The sequence below is a fragment of the Rattus rattus genome, chromosome 3 (assembly GCF_011064425.1).
Source record: "Rattus rattus isolate New Zealand chromosome 3, Rrattus_CSIRO_v1, whole genome shotgun sequence".
Taxonomy (NCBI): Eukaryota; Metazoa; Chordata; class Mammalia; order Rodentia; family Muridae; genus Rattus; species Rattus rattus.
Genome location: NC_046156.1, coordinates 43,411,735 through 43,431,838, shown reverse-complemented (window position 1 = coordinate 43,431,838; position 20,104 = coordinate 43,411,735). Strand labels below are relative to the sequence as shown.

At 42.2% G+C, this 20,104-nt stretch overlaps 1 protein-coding gene across 1 annotated transcript in view; it reads right to left on the bottom strand.

The window, feature by feature from the left end:
• Window positions 1-223: 223 nt before the first annotated feature.
• Window positions 224-20,104, bottom strand: part of Cdc14a (cell division cycle 14A) — a 152,688-nt gene continuing 132,807 nt past the window's right edge. The window contains exon 16 of the mRNA XM_032897432.1: window positions 224-2,376. Coding sequence (XP_032753323.1) covers window positions 2,347-2,376 — 30 coding nt within the window. The 3' untranslated portion in view covers window positions 224-2,346. The remainder of the gene's footprint in view (window positions 2,377-20,104) is intronic.

The window sequence follows — 20,104 nt, the reverse complement described above, 5'->3', positions numbered from 1 at the left end:
AAAAAGAGAGAAGAGGAAGCTAATATTCTCCGATGTTTGTGAGATTCAAAGTACAAAGTTGCTCTGAGTGTGTACCTTGTGAACAATGGGGGGATCAATACAAGATGAACTGAATTCTGAGCTGGAGGAAGCCAAAGGAAGCAACCAGATGGAGTAAAAAATAAAATTTCCAAGAGAGTTTAGTACACTAACAACTCAAAATCAAATGATGAATGCCCAGAAGTAAATCGCATAAAACTTTTATTTATTAGCAGTGTATTCTTCTACACTTCAAAATAGAACAAAATATCTTCTGGAAGATAAACTATTCATAACAAAATACATGGCAAACCATTTTTATTATAAGTGGAGAATCTCTGCGCTATATAATCTCTATAATACAAACATCCCCTTCTTGGTGTGCCTTATGTATGCACATGTGTATAATAAGCTTAAGACATACACATGTAGATACACACGGCATCTATATACACACATAATTATGGAAATTTTACAGTAGTCAGCTTTACCATCGTTTTAGTAGCTGCACTCCTTAGTGTTCACAGAACAACTAAAAACCATAATATGGTTCTCTCCCCCCCCATCTCAAATGCCACCTCAATTACTTTACCATGATAATCTGAAAGAAATAACACTCTCTTCCTATACAGTGAGCCAACTTTTTAAAATAATGACTCATAATAAAATATTTTACTCTTTCAACTTTGGAAAAGATAAACAATTTAACTCCTCTTTATGTTTTCGATTCTTAAAACAACTCAACTTTCCGTCAGGTGAGTGCAATTATTTGGTACTGCAGCTCTGGGAACTTATGTTAGCAAACCTGAGTCAAACTCCGTTCCAATGTCATCTGAGAAGGGTAAAAACATAAGCAAGGTGTCTTCCTGAAGCACATACAATAGTCTGAACCTACCCCCTCCTAATAAATACAGATAAATAACTCAATAGTTGGAATAAAGCACTTTGCATGAATCCATTTAACTAGCCCTTGCCCATTCTCAAGCAGCCTGGAAGAGAATCAGTATTTAAGAATCTCCGTCTCAAATTAGACAAGAAGCCGAGAGGCTTCTGGGAACTTAAATACAGAATCACACCTGAAAGGGCTGGGCGGTACCCTGGGAGGTGGGCGGGGTCCTTTCAGTTTCACATCCGGTTCCAGACAGACCCGTGTGTGTACATCCGGTCTGTACCCGGGTCAGGAGGGTGCGTCCATTCAAATGTCCCCTTTAGTGCACGGATCTACTTAGCAGCGATTTCTTCGGTTTGTTCCTTCATTGCTTTAAAACTGACATCAGACCATGCATGCTCACAGGGCAAAGACCACCGCGTACCAAGAACAGAATGTTCTGAGTTATCAACCCCTTTCAAGTGCTTTTTGGTCTTTTAACAACATTATTGTACATTTACTGAGTGTGTTCTTTCGAACCGTAGACATGGGTCTTAAAATTCGTATCCTTCCTTTGCATATTTACAAGAAGGTATAAGCAAAATAAATGATTTAAGGCATGTTCTTTTTTTAAAGCACGCATGAAAGAAGGAAAAAAAATAAAAGCATCGGAATGTTCTGTCATTTCACAGAGAGGAAAAATCATGCTTTCAGGAGAAACGCCCATTAATTCTGATCTTAAAAAATTGTCAAGTTTTTTTAAGCCTCCTACTTGAAAGGCTGAAGAACAAAAACAAAGGGGCATAGTTTTTTCCTAAATAAACCTATCAAACAACCCCCACTCTTGGTAGAGATAAATTTGGATGAACTTTAGTTCAGACAGGCTTCAGCAGAGAATGGCCTGGTCGACTGAGTTCATAATTAAAATCACATCTAGAAATTCGCTCCCTCGTTTTCATTTAATAAGGAAGAATTCTATACTCATTGTAGACAAAACCATACTAAAGCTAAACAAATTTAAAATACAAATTTTTTTTGGTAGCAAACAGCAGGAAAATCTAAATCAAAATATAGTGTAGCTTTGACATAATTTTATATATTTATAAAATTATCAAAATAGTCTTTTATAAAGTTCATGATACATATATAATGTAACACTGTACATGTAAATGCAGTAACAAATGCATTACTGAAATACATCAAAAATAACCTTTTAAAATACCAATTTAACATTAAAACTGTCTTTACAAGTATGGACAGCTCCATAAAGATCATTCCAGTGCATGTATAGTAGTCGTAGCCAGTGCTCTGGCCTCTAGTCTCTCCACAGTACTATGTTAACACTCTCTCTAATTTAAGGTAAAAAGGTAGAGACATCCTCCGGACAAGCAGCTGGTTTCTTCCACATTGCACATCCAGATGTTTAAGACTGGAACTGTCTTCACCGGAGTGGCAAGGCCTTAGTAATGAACATATTCAGACTGAAGGGACTGTGTAGGGAGAGACATAAACTGAGGTTAAATTCCATCACATGTAAAGCTGCTAACACGTCATACAACCTCCTCCTCCAACACAAGGCCGCTCAGGTGTGTTATATAAAAGACGCACGTAAGGAGCTAAGGAAGCAAACAATGGGGAAAGAAAGCTGTTACTAAGACAGCAAGGCATTTGGTTAGGTGAAATATGGAGAATTCCATATTTCAAACGATTTAACAACGTTTAAGCATGATCCCAATCAAGGACTAATCGAAAGTAAAGAATCAATTTGATTCTTGAGCCTTAGTATAGTAATGCTATTATATAACAACATTAAATGATAGTTATTACCTATTGAGAGCTGTTGGAACAAACTTTGGATTTTTTTTTCTTTTTTACTTAATACACATAAGTATCTTCTTCTCAAACAGAGTTAGGAGCCAGTTAAATATAGTCTTTGAGGATGCTTGAGTTTACCTTATAAATCCTTTCCACTAAGGGAGCACAAAGGACAACTAGCTTTGGAATCTGATCTGAGGACCCAACAGCATGGAGAGCACAGGAGTCTTATAACAATGTGACAGCGCGTAAGCATGAAGGGACAACACAGATCCTTCCACATTGAGCTGGACACTCTGACAGAAGAGGAACAAGAGCTGCGTGCATCAGAATGCCCGGACAGAGACGCAAACCAGGAAAAGAGTAAAAACAGCAGAAAGTTCACCAAAGTTAATTTTTGGGTAGCGCATAATGGTTGTACAGAAGAATACAGGTCAGTTCTAAGCATTAGCAATCGTTTGCACAGTTCCTCTCATCAAACTCCTAGAGCAACAAAGACCTCTTGCTTCTCTACAAGATACTTTTCTTTCTCAGTAATACTCAAACCCATCCGCAGTATTTTGCTAACAGGATGTATTTTATTTATGGATCTTATTAATTTTCATACTGGCCCATTTTGGTGGTGATATAGCTATTAGTCACACACACACAAATACACACACACATACACACGCACATACGTGGTGCACACACACACACACACACACACACATGCACACAAAATTCACTTTCCAAAGAACTTAGCCATTTACTAAGTATTTTAACCCAACCTAGCAGTTTACTTAATTAGCAGTGTTCACAGTGTAAAGTTCGTGTTTCACTAGCAAAGGACTGCAGGAAGAGGGAGAGTTGTGGGTCTCTGGGCTAAATGACATTTGATGTCAAGAACACTTAGAAAAGGGGAAAGGGGTTAACTTTCTTAACTGGGGGTGTGGTTTAGAGTAAAGCTTTGAGAGGAGGGAGATGATAAAAATTAAGCATCACAATATAAATAGTGATCTCACAGAGGGGATGTCCTGTGCACTGGGATATACAACCCTCGGCTCATAGGACAACAACTGCAATATTAGTGATTACTGCCCCACTGCTTTCCCCCAGTTTCTCTGAAGTTTGGAAAAATAGTCAGAGGCACAGCCAGTGTAGTGCCTCCCTGTCAGCAAGGATGTTACACCTGTGGGATGCAGATGCTGTGCCTTCCGGAACGTTCAACTCGTGCTTTTGTTCTGATTAGAAAAGCTGCACATGCTCTAACAGAAATTAGGAGTTCCTTAAACAGCTTGTAAGTTTACAACAAAGTTGTGTTTGCAAGCAGCCCTTAGAGCCTCAGGGCTTCGTCAGTTCCCAGTCAATGCAGGATGTGGCAAACATCACTCAGTCGCCTGAAACTCTCTTCAAGGATTCTTACACAGACATCAATGTAGCCTGTAAATCTATGCGTGTGGCTATAGTTTTCATTTTCTAACTCCCTGCAGTCCCTCAGCTGGAAATCAGGCAAGGTTTAGAATACCTTCGGCTTCTCTTACTCACATGAACATGTATGTACTCATTGGTCTCCCCACCAGGGCTTTTGTTTTTGCCTAGCAAAGTCCACAAACCCCGGGATTCTGTCCAGCTCCAAATGTAGCTCATGACGATTCCTCCTGCTTTGCTTGCTCTCTTGAATTGCCGAAATGGCTCTGCAGATCTCTGCAAACAAATCTGGCCAGAGCAGGACCCTTTGTCCTGCCAGGGCATTTGTTTAGCAAACGATTACAGATGGATTAGACAGTGCAGGAGGAAGATGCAATACTGAGAGTCTTGGAACGAATCATACCCCATGGCTTCTTTAGAGAGTACAAGGAAAGTTAAAAAATAAAATAAAAGATCTGTAAAAATGAGTCTATCCAATCATTGCAACTTCAGTATTTTGTCAAATATTAACATCCTTTTTATTCTCGATCTAAAAATAAAACTTTTTAATGAAAAAGAATAAAGGGAAAGAGAAACACCAGAGTCTAGGACATCTGCTGCCTTCAGGACATCACAACCAACACTGGCTTCCTCAGGGGAGGAACAGTATGTGGTGACAGAAACAAAAGATACCAAAGCATTGTGTGCCTGCATCATGAGGTTAGTTAGGTCCAGGGGCGCTGAGGGCCACCTGGGCTCAGCCATGGAGACTTTGAAGCAAAGCATCAGTGCACGTGCGTGGGTTCTCAGCACAAATGATGTGTGCCTAAGCATCCTTAGCTGCGTGTTCAACCAAAAGCACACCAAACACAACATGGCTTCAGGCTCCTTGCACAGACATCAACAGGACAACCAACTGTACAGAATGTTTCCCCCTGTATATGTCACAGAAGTACAGACCAAACCGCGGAAGCCTTCACAACCTACGACTGACCATTTATAAGCTGAAAGTCCCACAGCGACTTTATATGATAGGTTCAGTCAACATACAGGCACAAAAACAGACAGACAAGTAAACAACAACAAAAATACATAATGTAACATTCAGGCTGGTGCACAAACTGTATAGGAAACTGTCTTGTTATATACAGACCCCAGCCCTAATAGACTTCATCATATACATGTAAATAAAATTCAAATTCATTTCAGATGAGGGGTATTCAACCTGTACTAATGTTGTAGCAAAGATAGTAATCAGTTACTAAATTTTTGTTTTTTACAATAAGAATATACCTTGTACTTGAAAAACAATATTATTATTACCATTAATTTTATTAAGCCAGCTGAAAAGAAAACTTAAGGGTTCTTAATAAATTAGATAAAACGCTTTCAGTTCATCAGGTCTGAGATGTCAACTGATTACTTTTCTATGTCAGGCACAGTTTAGACACCTTGTATGTATTTACTCATTAAGTCCTTCATGCCACCACTTCACAGATGAGGAAACTGGGGCACATGGCAGTTATTTGGCCCAGATTACTCAACTAGGAAATGAAGGGGTCTGAAGTCTGGGAGCCCAGCTCCAAGGCACAAACATGGGCCATCTGCACAGTAGTTCCTCGTTGGAACCGAGCATTTGTCCTGTAATCACTACGTGAATTTCCATTTAACAGGCTCTCTCACCCTGATGAGAACAAAATGTATAAATTACAAAACATTATATGGGTCACATTAAAGGAGATAATACATTTTTAAATTGTTGTTCATCAGGACCAAAATTTAAAAAAAAAAAAAGTTTATTGTAACTACATGGCCGGACGTTGTGGCGCATGCCTTTGATATCAGCACTGTGGAGGCAGAGGTAGGAGAATCTATTTGAATTAGAGGTCATCCTGGACTACACAATAAGTTCCGGAACATCCAGGACTGCACACAGAGACCCTGTCTCAGAAACAACAACAACAAAAATCTACACGTTGAGTATTCTTGTTAAATAATGTTTTAATTCTGTCTGGACAGTGTTTTTGTTGTTGTTGTTGTTCTTCGTTTTTTTGTTCTTTGGTTTTGTTTTTGTCTCCATGTGTTAATGCCAATGTCTCTAAGATACATTAATCAAGATAATGGCAGACACAGTGGGGATGGTCGTGAGACCTGAGATGCAAACGTTATTTCATAATCACAAGTGGTCACGTAACCAAGATATTTAATCTCGAGCTCCTTTGATCTGTAAATTCCACAGGACTCAGACTAGATCAAGTCTCTTAGGAATATACGGCATTTCACAGTATGGATAACATAAAAGAATGCAGAAATGCTCCATTGGGGAAGCAAGGGTGAAATTTATTGCCTGACAAGGTTTTGTGTCAAAATACAAACTTCCATCAGGAAGCTGCATCCCCTGAAAGCAAGAAGGTTTGCCATAAAACAAAGTGTTAGGTAAGCTCAGGACTGCTTGTTCTGCTCTGGAAACTCACTGCTAATCTGTTTTGGCAGATGTACATTGTAACTTTAAAACTTTAGCTCTTCTGGGGGCGTTTCTTTCTTAAACAGCCCAGCCACTTAATCGTGGCAGGGAACTGTCTCATAATTATAGACATACATACAGTACAGACGTTAGTAAATACAACCATAAGCTGCTTGTCAAAAACAACAAATAAGAAAGGATGACAGATTAACATCCTGACAGCAGAACAGTAACGATGTATCTTCTGTTCAACTAATTCGTATAAAAGCTTACGGCTTAGCACCCTGGGAAGCCAGAGCCCTTTCTGCAACTACAGACCGTTTACTACACTGGGTATCTATTATGTTTCTTTATTTCCTCAGGTCTCTTAAGCAAGAAACACATGGTCTGCTTGTTATCCCCAGTGTGAATTCTAACTATAGAGGCAAAATGCACTGAAGAAGAAATAGTTTAACACTTTAGGTAATTAAGAAAACTATGTATTTGATAATATGAGGTTTTATTTATACCCTTGCTTCCAAAGCACTGATGAACAAGTGAACACAGAGAATTTTAATCCACAACCCTCTTTATGTTCCTCCCTTATTGCCTTTCATGTCTCTATTATAGCTTGAGGCTTTCTGCACTGCCTAGGAATTAACACACAAAATGTGCACACTGATACATATTCCCACAAAGTCTTTAAAGCTTCTCAACGCTTTAAAGAATTCACTTCTTGTGACAGAATGCAAACTTTTCAGGGACGGTAGACGAAAGTCCACTAGAGATGGCTTTATGGTCAAGACAAAAAGCCCAAAGCTTTGTGATAAAATCGTCTCTGAGAGGGGTAGGCACGGTCTCCTTGTACCCTCCATGCATTCCAAGTGCCCCAAGATGGAACAAGACAATTCTGGTTAATTAAAACATGATGTAAAATATTCTTTTACCTTCCTACATGGCTTTTAATAGACTCTTTTTTTTTCTGGGGGAATTTAATATAGGCTTTTCAGCAATCACAAAGAGTTCAATTGTTAGATGACAGATTGTTGACACCCTCCTTGACTCAGTCAACCATTACCTGAGTGTTTTCAGTTCATCCGAACACCAAAATTATATTGATGTCAGCTTGTTTTAAATTTATTTTCTATTATAGTTAAAGTCATATTCCCTTAAAAATAATAGACAACTTCCAGATGACTGTATACTAAGGTTAAAACTGAAAGCTCGGTTTTCTTTTGATTCCTCACACACCAGCAAGGCTAAAGGGGTCTATGGGTTCTCGGGCTCATTTGCATAACATGAGCAGAGATCTAGTATCCAGCTTCTAACTCAACACTACCTAGTAGGCACTTCTTGTTCTGTGGAGCTTTGGGAAACAAAGATGCTCTGAGCAGCTTAAAAGCCCGCAGCAGAAAGAAGACTCTCGGATACCTGACAGTATGAGTGGCAGGTGTGTGAACTGTTGCATGAGTCAAGGAGCAAAAGGCTTTCTACCTGGACCGGCCGGTCGCAGACCTGTCATCCAAAGAGCCTGTTTCAGCAGGTCTGGAAATATAAATCCAATGGGAGAAAAAGAGAAACCACAGAGCAAATGTCATATGCTCAGCCTCAGGTTCAAGCAGGGCAGAGGTACTGAATGCCAAGATGCCAAGACAGAGGCTGAATGGGAGGCAAACAGCAGGGCACAGGGATGATGGGGACGGGCCTTGAATGGCAAGCCAAGAGATCAGGAGTTGGCCCTGTAGACAGAGCAGAACCCTTGAACAATGGCAAATGAATGTGACTGGGTCAACTCTGTCTTAGAAACTAATACAGATGACAGTATATGAGAAATGAAAGGCCGGCGGTGCCAGTGATGGGGAGAAAGTACAGAGGGGCTATCCAAGAGTTCACAAAGACCGCCATGGGGCCTGGGGGCAGCTCTGGCAGACCCAAAGGCCTTCTAAGTAATGTGTTATCTGTGTATGCATATATAGATGCATTTCCCACTGAAATGCCTTCTGTATATGACAGGGACTACAATACAAATACATCTCATGCACAGAAAGAGAGTCTGCAGAATGTCCTTACTAGAGACAGAGTTTCAAAATTTTAAAAGAAAGAAATGACCTTGTCAGTATTTAAAACTATAAAAATACATAATAAATAAACCTGCAATAGCTAGGTAAACTCGTTCAAAAGCAAGATATCACGAGACATCCAAAAGTTAGATGTCACGTCTTCTGCTTGATATGTCTGCCTCACCTCAGGTTTACCAAGCAATTCTGTAGGGACTCCAGGGGGCTGACATCCACCAGATAGGAGAGTCTATACAGGAGAGGAGTGATGTAGGCCAAACACGCAAAGCACGGTAACTTCTGAAAAGGCCGAGTGTGCTAGAGTCGAGTGTGGCCAAGAAAAGCTGCACAGGAGAGTTTGAGAGGCAGAGGAAAGGAGGAGGGTTGAGTAGGCTGGGAACACAGCAGGTAAGGAATGGCACATGGGAGGAACAGGAGGTGTTCCAGGACACGAGGAACTGCCTGACAGGATCGGAAGACTGATGCTCACACGCAGAGGGCAATGAGCTTTAAAAGCTGATTGGATAAATTCCAAAAGGCCCTAAAATGGGGAGCCGCAGACATAACATCAAGATGGACCAGCAAGCTATGCTCCAAATGACCCTCCTCCCCGTGGACAAATATTAAATATTTGTAAAATATAAGGAAGGAGGAGAAACCATGGCAGGGCTCCAAGCAAGATCAGCATCCTGGTGACCTGGAAACAAATGAAGCCTAGGTGGTAAGTCACTGACTGCAGAGTCGGAGGCAAGCAGAGGTGACCAGCTGCTCTGTTCTCAAGGACACACAGGCAAAAAGGACGCACGAGGACCCCAGGCTTAATGCCAAGGCTGGCTCAGGCTCTCCCAGCTGTGAAAGGGGGCTGCAGAAGCCATGGCCACTGTCCTCAGACCAGGGCTCATTCATGCACACATCCGTGCCTGAGAAGCAAGCCTGGGGCCAACTCATCAAGACAGGAGCCTGGAGTCATTCAGACCTGTCCCTAAATTGAAAGACCCCCAAAGAATCAGCAGAACCCACAGAACGGATAAGTTAGCCAAGGCGATGGATATGTTAGTCACTCCCAATCTCACCACTGCATATCAAAACATAACATTGGAGCCACAAATGGGCATAATTCTTACATAAATTAAATAAGACGAAACTTCAGGAAAGAGAAGAATCATGAAGGAGAACCAAATATAAACAAATATAAACCTCCCATCTGGGGCTGGGGAGACGGCTCAGTGAGCAAAGCGCCTGTCTAACATCAGGCTCTGAACGCAGATATTCAGCACCCATACTTAAGGCTGGTACAGTGTAACCCAAGCACTGGGGAGGCAGAGACGAGAAGAGCCCGAGAGAGCTTACAGGTAAGTCAGTCAAGGCAGAGAGGCTCTCAGTGAGAGGCCCTGCCTCAAAAGAGAAGGTGGAGAATGAGGAAGACACCTGTTGGGAATTGGTTCTAATGCTCTGAGTAAATCAGTCCCCCTACTAACAACTCTACAGACATCAAACATCAACACACAGACGGGCGCGTACACACACACACACACACACACACACACACACACACACTCACACACACTCACACTCACACACACACTCACACCCTCACACCCTCACATTCAGAGTGAACCTGCCAACTAGAATGCTAGAGCTTACAAGGAAAGTGACAGAGAGAACAGACAAGGCCACATCCAAGACAAAGGCCTCGAAGAGGAAATGCAAAGCCAGAGAGAGAGGCTGAGCATTGAGACCCTCAAGGAACAGGTCATAGTGAGTAGGAAAAACCACAACACCCAAACATGCAGGCCCAGACTCAAACAGAAGGCTGTAGTAACAGAGATCAGAGATGCTAGAGGAGAAAGATGAGGTCATTGAAGTCATTGCATCAGACGCCATAAACTGGTAGTTGCTAGAAAGCACATACCATAAAGACAGTTAAAACCTGGAAAACAGAGGAGCTCGATCACCACATTAGTTAGAGCTCAGAACTAAAATATAAAACAAAAGGTCAGAAATACTGAGGATACATTGACAGGGGTCAGCAATAAATACCCTGAGTTCACTTCCCTTCTGTGCTAGGGACCTTTGGCGGGTACCTTCGCACTGGATGGGAGGTAATACCTGGTTCTCTCCAAAGTTTAGGGGGAAGGTAAGAGGGAAAGAGAAAAGATGCATCTAAAAAAGTAATAGCTGAGAATTCTCCATAACCACAAAAGCCATCAGAACACAAGGAACCCAAATGGCGATGACAGTCAGGAGTCATCTAAGCCCTAGATGTGTTACAGAAATCAATGAACTTTAAAGCAAAAGAAAAATCATCTCCCGGTACAAGCCTTTGAAACAGTCTTAAATTGGGAAGTGGGTATTTTAAGTGGAGTGTGGCAGAGGGAACATAATGACAGAAAGACCAGGAATGAAGGCTGAGGATGAACTGTGCCAGGAGATGCCTGTTTGGAACTATGGGTCTTGCAGAAAACAATGTCTTTGCTTCAGGAGAACAACCCTAAGCCCTGTAGAACGGATTTATACATGAGGTACAGCAATTTTAAATTGTTAAGTTATACATATATATGTATACATATATATAATATATTATATACATATATTATAATATACATATATTATATATTATATGTATATTATACATATATAAAAGATACTTTCTTTTATTCCTTGCTCCTAAAAAAACGAATAGAATAAAAATAAAGCGTTAAAGTCATACTCGTTGCTACTGACCTAACAGAATTGCTCTTATTATGTAAGAAAATGGCTGCAGCCAGGTCTGGTGGCTCAGTCCTGTAATCCCTGCCACTTTAGAGAGCCCCAAGTTCAAGGAAGGGGTGGCTGGGCTACGGAGCAAGCTCAGCCCGCCTCTTAGTGAGACCCGCTGTCAAAAACATAAAGGGGAAGGGGCTGGAGATATAACTAATCAGTGACAAAGCACTCGTCCAGCATGAGTCAGGCTCTAGAACATTCCTCCATGGCAGAAGGGGAAAAAAGAGAGAAAGAAAGAAGATGAAGAAATAAGTAAATTTAAGTTTAATAATAAAGGCAATTAAGATAATATAAACCACCCCAATGCCATACTTTTTTTTTTTTTTTGGTAGCAATTTTGCCACTTGCTGCAAATTTTGTATTTGAAAGGTGCTTTCAAGTGGAGAGACAAAAATAGCATTGTCAGGCTTTATGCAAAGTTAATGTAAACCACTGTTTAACATTGGAGACTTAAATTACAGCCAGGTACGTCTGCAAACGAGGCGAGGCGAAGTAGTTGTATGCAAATCTAAAGGCTTCCTCTGCATCTCTGACCTTGTAACCACGGGATACTTCCCCAATCCCAGATCCCCAGGGTGGGGAACACAGGAACAGCAGGGGCTCAGGGTGGAATGCAGAGGACCTGAATTAATGCTCTGACTGAGTTCCTGTTCTTACTCTCGGCTGAGAGAATATACACAAATCCAAACCAAGGTCAGAAGAAAGAGGAACGGTGGAAAAAAAAATAATCACAGCAAGTCAGAAACAACAAAAGTTTAGAAAGGCAGAACCATCTTCACTATTCAGTGCACTAACATTCGATTAAGCATCCATAAATTCAAAATATTTAATACAGTTCACCTTTAATCTGTCATTTCTTAGGTCAGTAGACTGTTCGCAACGACTCAATGACTAGATGTCATATTTAATGTGAGGAAGGGGTCATTATTTTCAAAACAGAGAGTGGGCATCAAGCTGAAATCAGGAAAATCCATTACACGGTACTGAAAGGTAGGAGGGCTTTCCTGGGAGCACATGGCTTCTAAACTGCCCATTCCTGTCATCACTAACAGTGCTCCGAAATAACAACGAAATGGGCTTTAACACACTCACCAATTACTCAGTGGCTTCTCACCACGCTGGTTTTGTACAAGGATAGAATCAATAATTTCCTATCATTCCAAACCTTACGTTAAGCATTGACTATTTCTAGAGTATACTGATATTCTGCCTGATGGTAGAACACAGAAGGACCTCGTGATACACCAGCTGCTCAGATTGTTTATCCAGAATCTTTCTAACAAAGGGCGGCCCAACCCACCTCAGTGGAAGGAGGAGTGCTAGCCTAGGGATCACAGTCAAACTCAACAAGGTCTAAGAATGTCAAGGCCAGCTAGGCATGGTGGCCCGGGCAGCCATCCCAACATTTGGGAGGCTAAAGCAGAAAATCCACAGTTTGGGGTTAGGTTGGGCAGCATAAGTAAGACCCTGTGTCAGTAGGGGGTTGAGGGGCGGAAGAAAAGGAGGAGGGAAGAGGAGGTGGGAGGAGAGGGAGGAGGAAGAGGAGGAGGAGAGGGGGTAAAAGAGGGAGGAGGAGGAGACAGCAGTGGTGGCTAAGAAAAAGTGGAAAAGTCCTTTCCATTTGACTTCTGACTTGAAACCAAGCAGGTCTTTCAGGTTTTCATTATTCTGTCTGCCTGAGCAACGTGTTAAAAACCCTGAATTTCAAGAAGCTCATGAAATGTCCATATAAAGGAAGCTTAAAATTAGGTTAATTTGTCATGTATGGACAATACATAAACAGTGATGTTCATGTACAGAATAGCAACACTTTATGTCAATAAGAACAAAGTACTAAATACTCACCATGGATAGGCATACAAACCAAAAACAGGGAATCTGTGAGCAAAATTAGTTTTTTGCTAAAAACAGCAGAAATATAACAGACATCTTTAAAGAGGAGAAATGGGTGGAGAGAGCAAAGGGCTTCGAGAAATATCTCCCTGAAGCCAAGAGGGGGTGAGAACAGAATGCAGAGGCCACTCGAAAGGCCACAGTGTCTAGGGACAACACCAGGTAAGTGACGATGCAGAAATGCAGCGGGGAGTAACTGGCTCCTCGTGGGAACATCGGCCACTTCTAAAATACAAATTAAAAGAGTCTGATTTGAGACCATAAAAGACATCAGCCCAACAAAGGAAATGAGAAAATCACAGAACCAAGAATACTGGGAACATTCTAGAACACTGAGTGCCGTCACTGGTGGACCTTACCACCTGCAGGATGGTGCCCCTGAGACATGTGAAGAGTGGGGTTTGAGCAAACAACAGAAAAGTCTAATGCAGGCTACAACTCCAGGAAAACCACCAAAATGGTTTCACTGGTTGACACCCAGTGCCCCTTCTAGAAGCTCCTACTACAGGAATGGTGACTGAACACACCTAGGAGCCCAACAGCCACGGCTGCCTCTTCAAAAAGGCTGTCCCCACAAAGTGGGAATAATGGAACTCCCACACTGAAGGAACGATCTCTTGAAATCTTGGAACTGAACATGCACATTCTTTAAGTTAACAAAGCATTTTATTTTACAGCATCTCATACTCAAATATTGCAAATGACAAAGGCGGGAGGGCCTGTTTAAGGACCATAACTTTTCTTGAGCTGATTAAATTTTCATTTATAAAACTAAATAAGGGGGTTGGGGATTTGGCTCAGTGGTAGAGCGCTTGCCTAGGAAGCGCAAGGTCCTGGGTTTGGTCCCCAGCCCCGGAAAAAAAAAAAAAAAAAAGAAAAAAAAAAAAAAAAACGAAAAAAAAAAAAACTAAATAAAGGGGTAGGAGAGTTGGCACAATAGGTAAAGCAGTTTCCACACAAGTGTGACAACCTGAATCCCAATCCTAGAGCCCAGAGAAAGGAGAAAAGAGAAAGACTTGTCCTCTGACCATGCACATCTATGGCACATGTGTGCGCGCACACAGTAATAATAACTTTTAATTTAAACATGCATATTGTTTTTGAATTAATGAAACTGCTAACACTGTTGACTATATAGGATTATTTAGAATTATCAATGCTAAAATGTGTGTTTAAAGTCAGAATCTATTTAATCTATACAGTATTACTCAAGGACTCCTACTGAGGCAGGCGCCAAGCACAGCAGAAAGGGCTCTCTCTGATGGGTCTCCCCGCTTCTACATATTCCACAAAAGCTCTCTTCCACACAGATGCCAGAAATATCTCTGCCAAATCATAGCACAGTTAAGAACTTTCGGGGGGTGGGGGCTTCACTAGCTCAGGAAAAACCAAACTAATGAATGGAATTGTATGAAATTTAAAAGCTTCTGCACTGGAAAAAGAAACAATAGAACCTATAGAAAGGGAGAAAAATCTATCAGTTATACATCAGAAAAATGAACAGCACGGACCATTTCTCAAAAGAAATACAAATGACCAAACACATACGGCAGGTCGCATCCTTAGCCATCTCGCAAACGTCCATCAAACGGCACAGAAATTACGTCTCACCTCTGTCAGAATGGTTATCATGAAGAAAACAAAAAACAATACAAGTTGGTGAGGCTATGTTGATGGTGGGTGTGCTGGCTCATTAGATGTCAATTCCACACCAACTTAAGTTATTAGGAAGACGGGACCTCAATTGAGAAGACGCCTCCACCAGCTCCCCCTGTGGACCAGCCTGTGGTGCATTTTCTTATTGATGATCAATACGAGGACTCGGATCACTGAATGGTGGTATTCCTGGGCTGGTGGCCCCGGGTTCTACAAGAAAGCAGGCTGAGCAAGCCATGAGGAGCAAGCCAGTAAGCAGCACCCCTGCATGGCCTCTGCATCAGCTCCTGCCTCCAGGTTCCTTCCCTTTTGAGATCCTACACTGAAATCCCTTAGTGATAGGAGATGAAAGTGCGACCTGAGACAAACCTCCCCTGCCCAGGTTGCTTCTGGCTCCGGCGTTCATCACAACAGCAGAAATCAAACTAGGACAGTGGGAATGGAATTAGTGCAGTCACCATGGATACTGGTAGACCTGCCACCTGGCACAGCTACGCCACTCCTAGGACACTACATCGGCTCCACACAGAAATGCTTGCACGCCGTGTTTACTGCAACATCACTCACAGCAGGTAAGATACAGAACCAGGCATGGTGCCCACCGTCCAGTGAGTGGATCAGGAAAACGTAGTAAATATACACAATGTAGTTTTATTCAGACATAAAGAACGAGGACATGTCGTTTTCAGGAAAATGGACGGAACTGGAGATCATGTAAGCAAATTAGGCTAAGTTACTGAAGATGAAGGTCACGCTTTGTCTCATATGCAGAATCTAGATTTCAATATGTACGTGTGTGACACGGACTTAGAAGAGGAAACTGTTTAGAGGGAGGCAGAGAATTGCTGGGAAGGAGGAGGAAGGGACAGGAGAAGGTAAAGCAGGAAAAGCACAAATCATGTTTCTACACACACACACACACACACACACGGATGCACGCATGCACTGCATGAGAGCAGAGGGACTACTTGAAAGGAGAAGAAGCAGGGGTGGGAGGAGAGGGAGGGGGAGGGGGAGGAGGAGGAGGGGAGGGGATGGGGGGGGGAGAGGGGGAAGGGGAGGGAAAGGAGGGGGGGGGGGGAGGAGGAGGAGGGGGAGGGGGGGGGAGGAGGGAAGGGGGGGGGGGGGGGGGGGAGGAGGGGGGGGGGGGGGGGGGGGGAGGGGGGGGGGGGGAAGGAGGGGGGGGGGGGGAGGGAGGAGGAGGAGGGAAGAGGGAGGAGGGAGGAGGAGGAGGGAAGAGGGAGGAGGGAAGAGGAGGACTGGTACAAAGGAGCTTGTTCAGGGTATGAATATGAACAAAGCACAACAGCAGACATATAAAATGTCACAACAACACCCATTATTTTATACACTAAAAAGTTAATCATTTATCTAATCATGGTGGCACGGGCACCATGATCCAAGCACTCAGAAGGCAGGGACAAATGAGTTCCAGGCCAGCCAGGGATACATAGCTATGATTATCTCACAAAAGAGAAGTAAATCTTTTATTCTCAAAAGGGGAACTACATCTGAAATGTAAACAAGTACAATAACTAATAATAAAAATAGAAGAATTACTATAATATTAAAAAATTAGTTTTCCAACCAAATCATCCCTGCTGGTTGCTCTTGCTTTAAAGTCCCTCACGGCTCCTTCTCTACTTCTCTTCCCTTTGGCTTCAGTGTCACCTCCCAGCCTGCTCTTTGCTATGCAGTCCTTCAGCTGTCCTGGGAATACTCACAGCTATTAACAGCAACAGTAGCTGGCAGCCACCAAGCACTGTTGGTAAGCAGTTGCACAATCCTTCATGTCGTTTTTTGTCAACCAAACACCATAACCATTCTATTACAATGGACATCATGACATCAACTTCAACACTCTGTAAATCACCAGTCATTCTCAAAGCCACAGACATGTTTCTGTATCTTAAAAATTCCAGTAATATTGTGTAAGCCTCACACAAACAAGAAAATTCGATTTCCTTCTGAGCGTTATAATTACATTGGTTCCCCGAGGCTCAAAGAAGTTAAAAAGTTGACAAATACCTCCATAAAAGGAAGTGTCAGAAGCAGAATTCCAAGTCAGGTCAACTTGTTTTTAGAACCTGGGAACTCAACCACAGTACTAAAGCAACTTTGTTCTTACTTTTGCTACTGTATAAAACAGCCATTCTCCAGCGTCTGGCCTTCACCAGGATTGCTTGCAGGCTCCTATTCATCCCACAAAACCCAAATGACTAAGACATTAACCTTACCTCACAGCTTCCTTGCCCCATTAGGGAAAAGGAGTGGGGGGGATTGTTTAAATATCTATCACACACACACATATATATATGTGTGTGTGTATACATATATATGTATGTATATGCATATGTATATATATATATTTTATATGTATGTATCTGCTGTAACAGTACATATGCAACATAAAGCCATCAAAATACTATGTCTTTTGGATTCACAATGCTCTAGGTTCCAATTATGATTCTCTTATCTGTTTTTAGGAAAATCTTGGCCAAAAAACGTTAATCTCTTTGCCCCTCGAGATTTTTATATACAAAAGAAAAGTAATCATTCTTACCATACCTTTCCATTTAAACATCCATCCATCTTTTTATCCAGCCAACATACACCTGCGGAGTGCCTACTGTATAACAGGATCCAGGCGTGTAACCATGGCAATGAGGGTACCATCTCTGCTCCCACAGTGCTTAGAGCCTACCACAGGACAATGAAATCCATGGTACTGAGAAGTGCTACACGAAAGACCAAAGTGGGATACAGAACAGCTTACAGGGAAAAACATCAGTCCCCAACAAAGACTTGGGGTCAGGTAAGGACAGGGTGATGACTCGCAGTTCACTGAAAATGTCATTAAAAATATAACATAGCAAATATTCAAGACAGTTACCACAAGCAATTTCAACTTAATAAAACACTTCCACCCCACCCACGCCCTCATCACATGTCCCCCGTTCCTTAAGCACTTGAGAACTTCTCAGTCAGGAAGCAAACCGGTTTCTACAGAAAGGGCTGAGGGGGGTCACCCAAAGTGCAACCCCATGCTTTTGCTCTGGACAGTGGAGACAAGGCTAACCCAATAGGCCAAGATAATGAAAATAAAATCTGACTATTAGCACTCTGCCACAGCCGCAAGGATTCCTTAACATTTATTCCTGTTTTCTGTGTTAAAGCAGCTAATGACAGAACGAGGAAATCATTTTTACATTTTTCTGGGGGCTGAGCTGCAGCAAAAAGTGAGAGAGCAATTGCAGCTTTCAAACGAGCTGCTAATTGTAGCTTTTAAAATATTAGGCTCCCTCTAAACACCCATCCCCCACACAATCCTCCGAGAGCTTCTGGGTCTTTCTTAAGGGTACAGGGAGGATATTCTGCTCAGACTTCATTTTCTTACCTAGGAAGTTCAAAGTAGGTTGTGTGTGTGTGTGTGTGTGTGTGTGTGTGTGTGTGTGTGTGTGTGTGTGTGTGTGTGATGGGAGGGGAGGTGTTACCTGTGATGGTGTGTGTGTGTGTGTGTGTGTGTGTGTGTGTGTGTGTGTGTGTAGTCAGAGGACAACCTTGGGTGTTGTCCTCACCTTCCACCATTTTGGGGGATGTACTCTTTTTGTGGTATGTCACTGGGATATATAGGCCTGCTCGCTTTTGGAAAGTCTCCTGTCTCTGCCTCCCATCTCACCCCAGAAGCACTGAGATTACAGATGTGCACCAAAGCATTCAGCCTTTATGGTGGTTCTAAGGGTCTGATCCCAGGTCCTTGTGTTTACATAGGCGAATGGTTTACTTCCCCTAAAATGTTTCTGTTGAATGAGTTTGTCCCGCTTGTTCTGGGGTCCTGCACTGTCCTGTTCCCAAACCTGTACTTATCTCCACAGGAAGTGGGGACCTCCATCTTCATTTAAACTTCCTGCCAGCTGCTCATCGGGGAAAGAATTTAAGCCTCCATGTCATGGGAGGTCCCAGAACGCTTCAGAGACAAAGATAAAGAACAGAGGTCTGCACAGGAGATCTGCTTTTCTCTCAGGGTGAAAGAGAAGAAAGGGTAGCCATACTGCCTACTCTAATCATAAATGCCTTTCTCTGCAAAAGAGGTGGAGGGAGTTGGCAACTCAACCCCCACATTTTATAATAAATTACTGGAAAATTACCCTACTCTGGCCAAAGAGGGAAAGGGTGAGAAAAAGCAACAGAGCCCTGAATGAGGCCAAAGTTCACTGTGTAAACACCATGGGGTGCAGGAGGGATTTCTACTGTGCAAAGAATCCCCTCCCCGGCAGGGGGAGCTCTAATTAGAAGAGAAGAATGGGGGTCTCACTTATCCCTCCTAAACAGAGATCCCAGAAGGGAAGAAATTGACAATTTCCTGATGCTTCTAGCATCGAACTTTCAAGGAGCATGGCAGCAGCGTTTGGCAGTGTAATCCACGAGCTGTTTGTATCATTATTTATATAACACTTTTCCTGGAAATAAAAAGATCCATAGTCAGTTCTAAAAAAAGAGGCTGATCCACAAAACAATTTATGAACATATTGGATGAACTCAGTTCACTCTGTAATGTGCTGGCTGCATCAGCACAGTTGCGAAAGTTTAAATACACTGCCTTTTCCCATCTAGCTCCTACCCATGAATCCCACACAGTCTTGTGGATTTCTGCACTTACGATACAGATCTCCTCAGTGTGTCTAAAGGGATTAGAATCTGATCAGAATCAGCTCAAAGAATGGGCCAGAGGTTAACTGGAACCCTGGTCTATAACAAAATCTAGAGATGTCCTCTTCTGGCCTCTATAGGCACTACATACATGCACATGGTGCACAGATACATACATATAGGCAAAACACCTGTCCATAATGAAATAAGCATAAAGGTTAAAATTTTAAATAACTGAATTTTTTCATAGACATAAAATCATACACACTAGAAAATTATACACACTAGAATTCCTCTTAGGGAAAGGATTGCATATGGACTATAGAAAAATCAATTTTTGAAAAGAAGCTTGTAATACAAATGAGTCCAGAGAGCCTAGATATGAAAACACAAACACAAGATCAGGCACACACACACTCACACACATACACACACACACAAATACATATGCAAACATATATACACAGATACAAACACAAACACACATGCACACACATGTACACAAACGAACTTGCAAACACATAGATACAAACACGTACACATAAACGCACA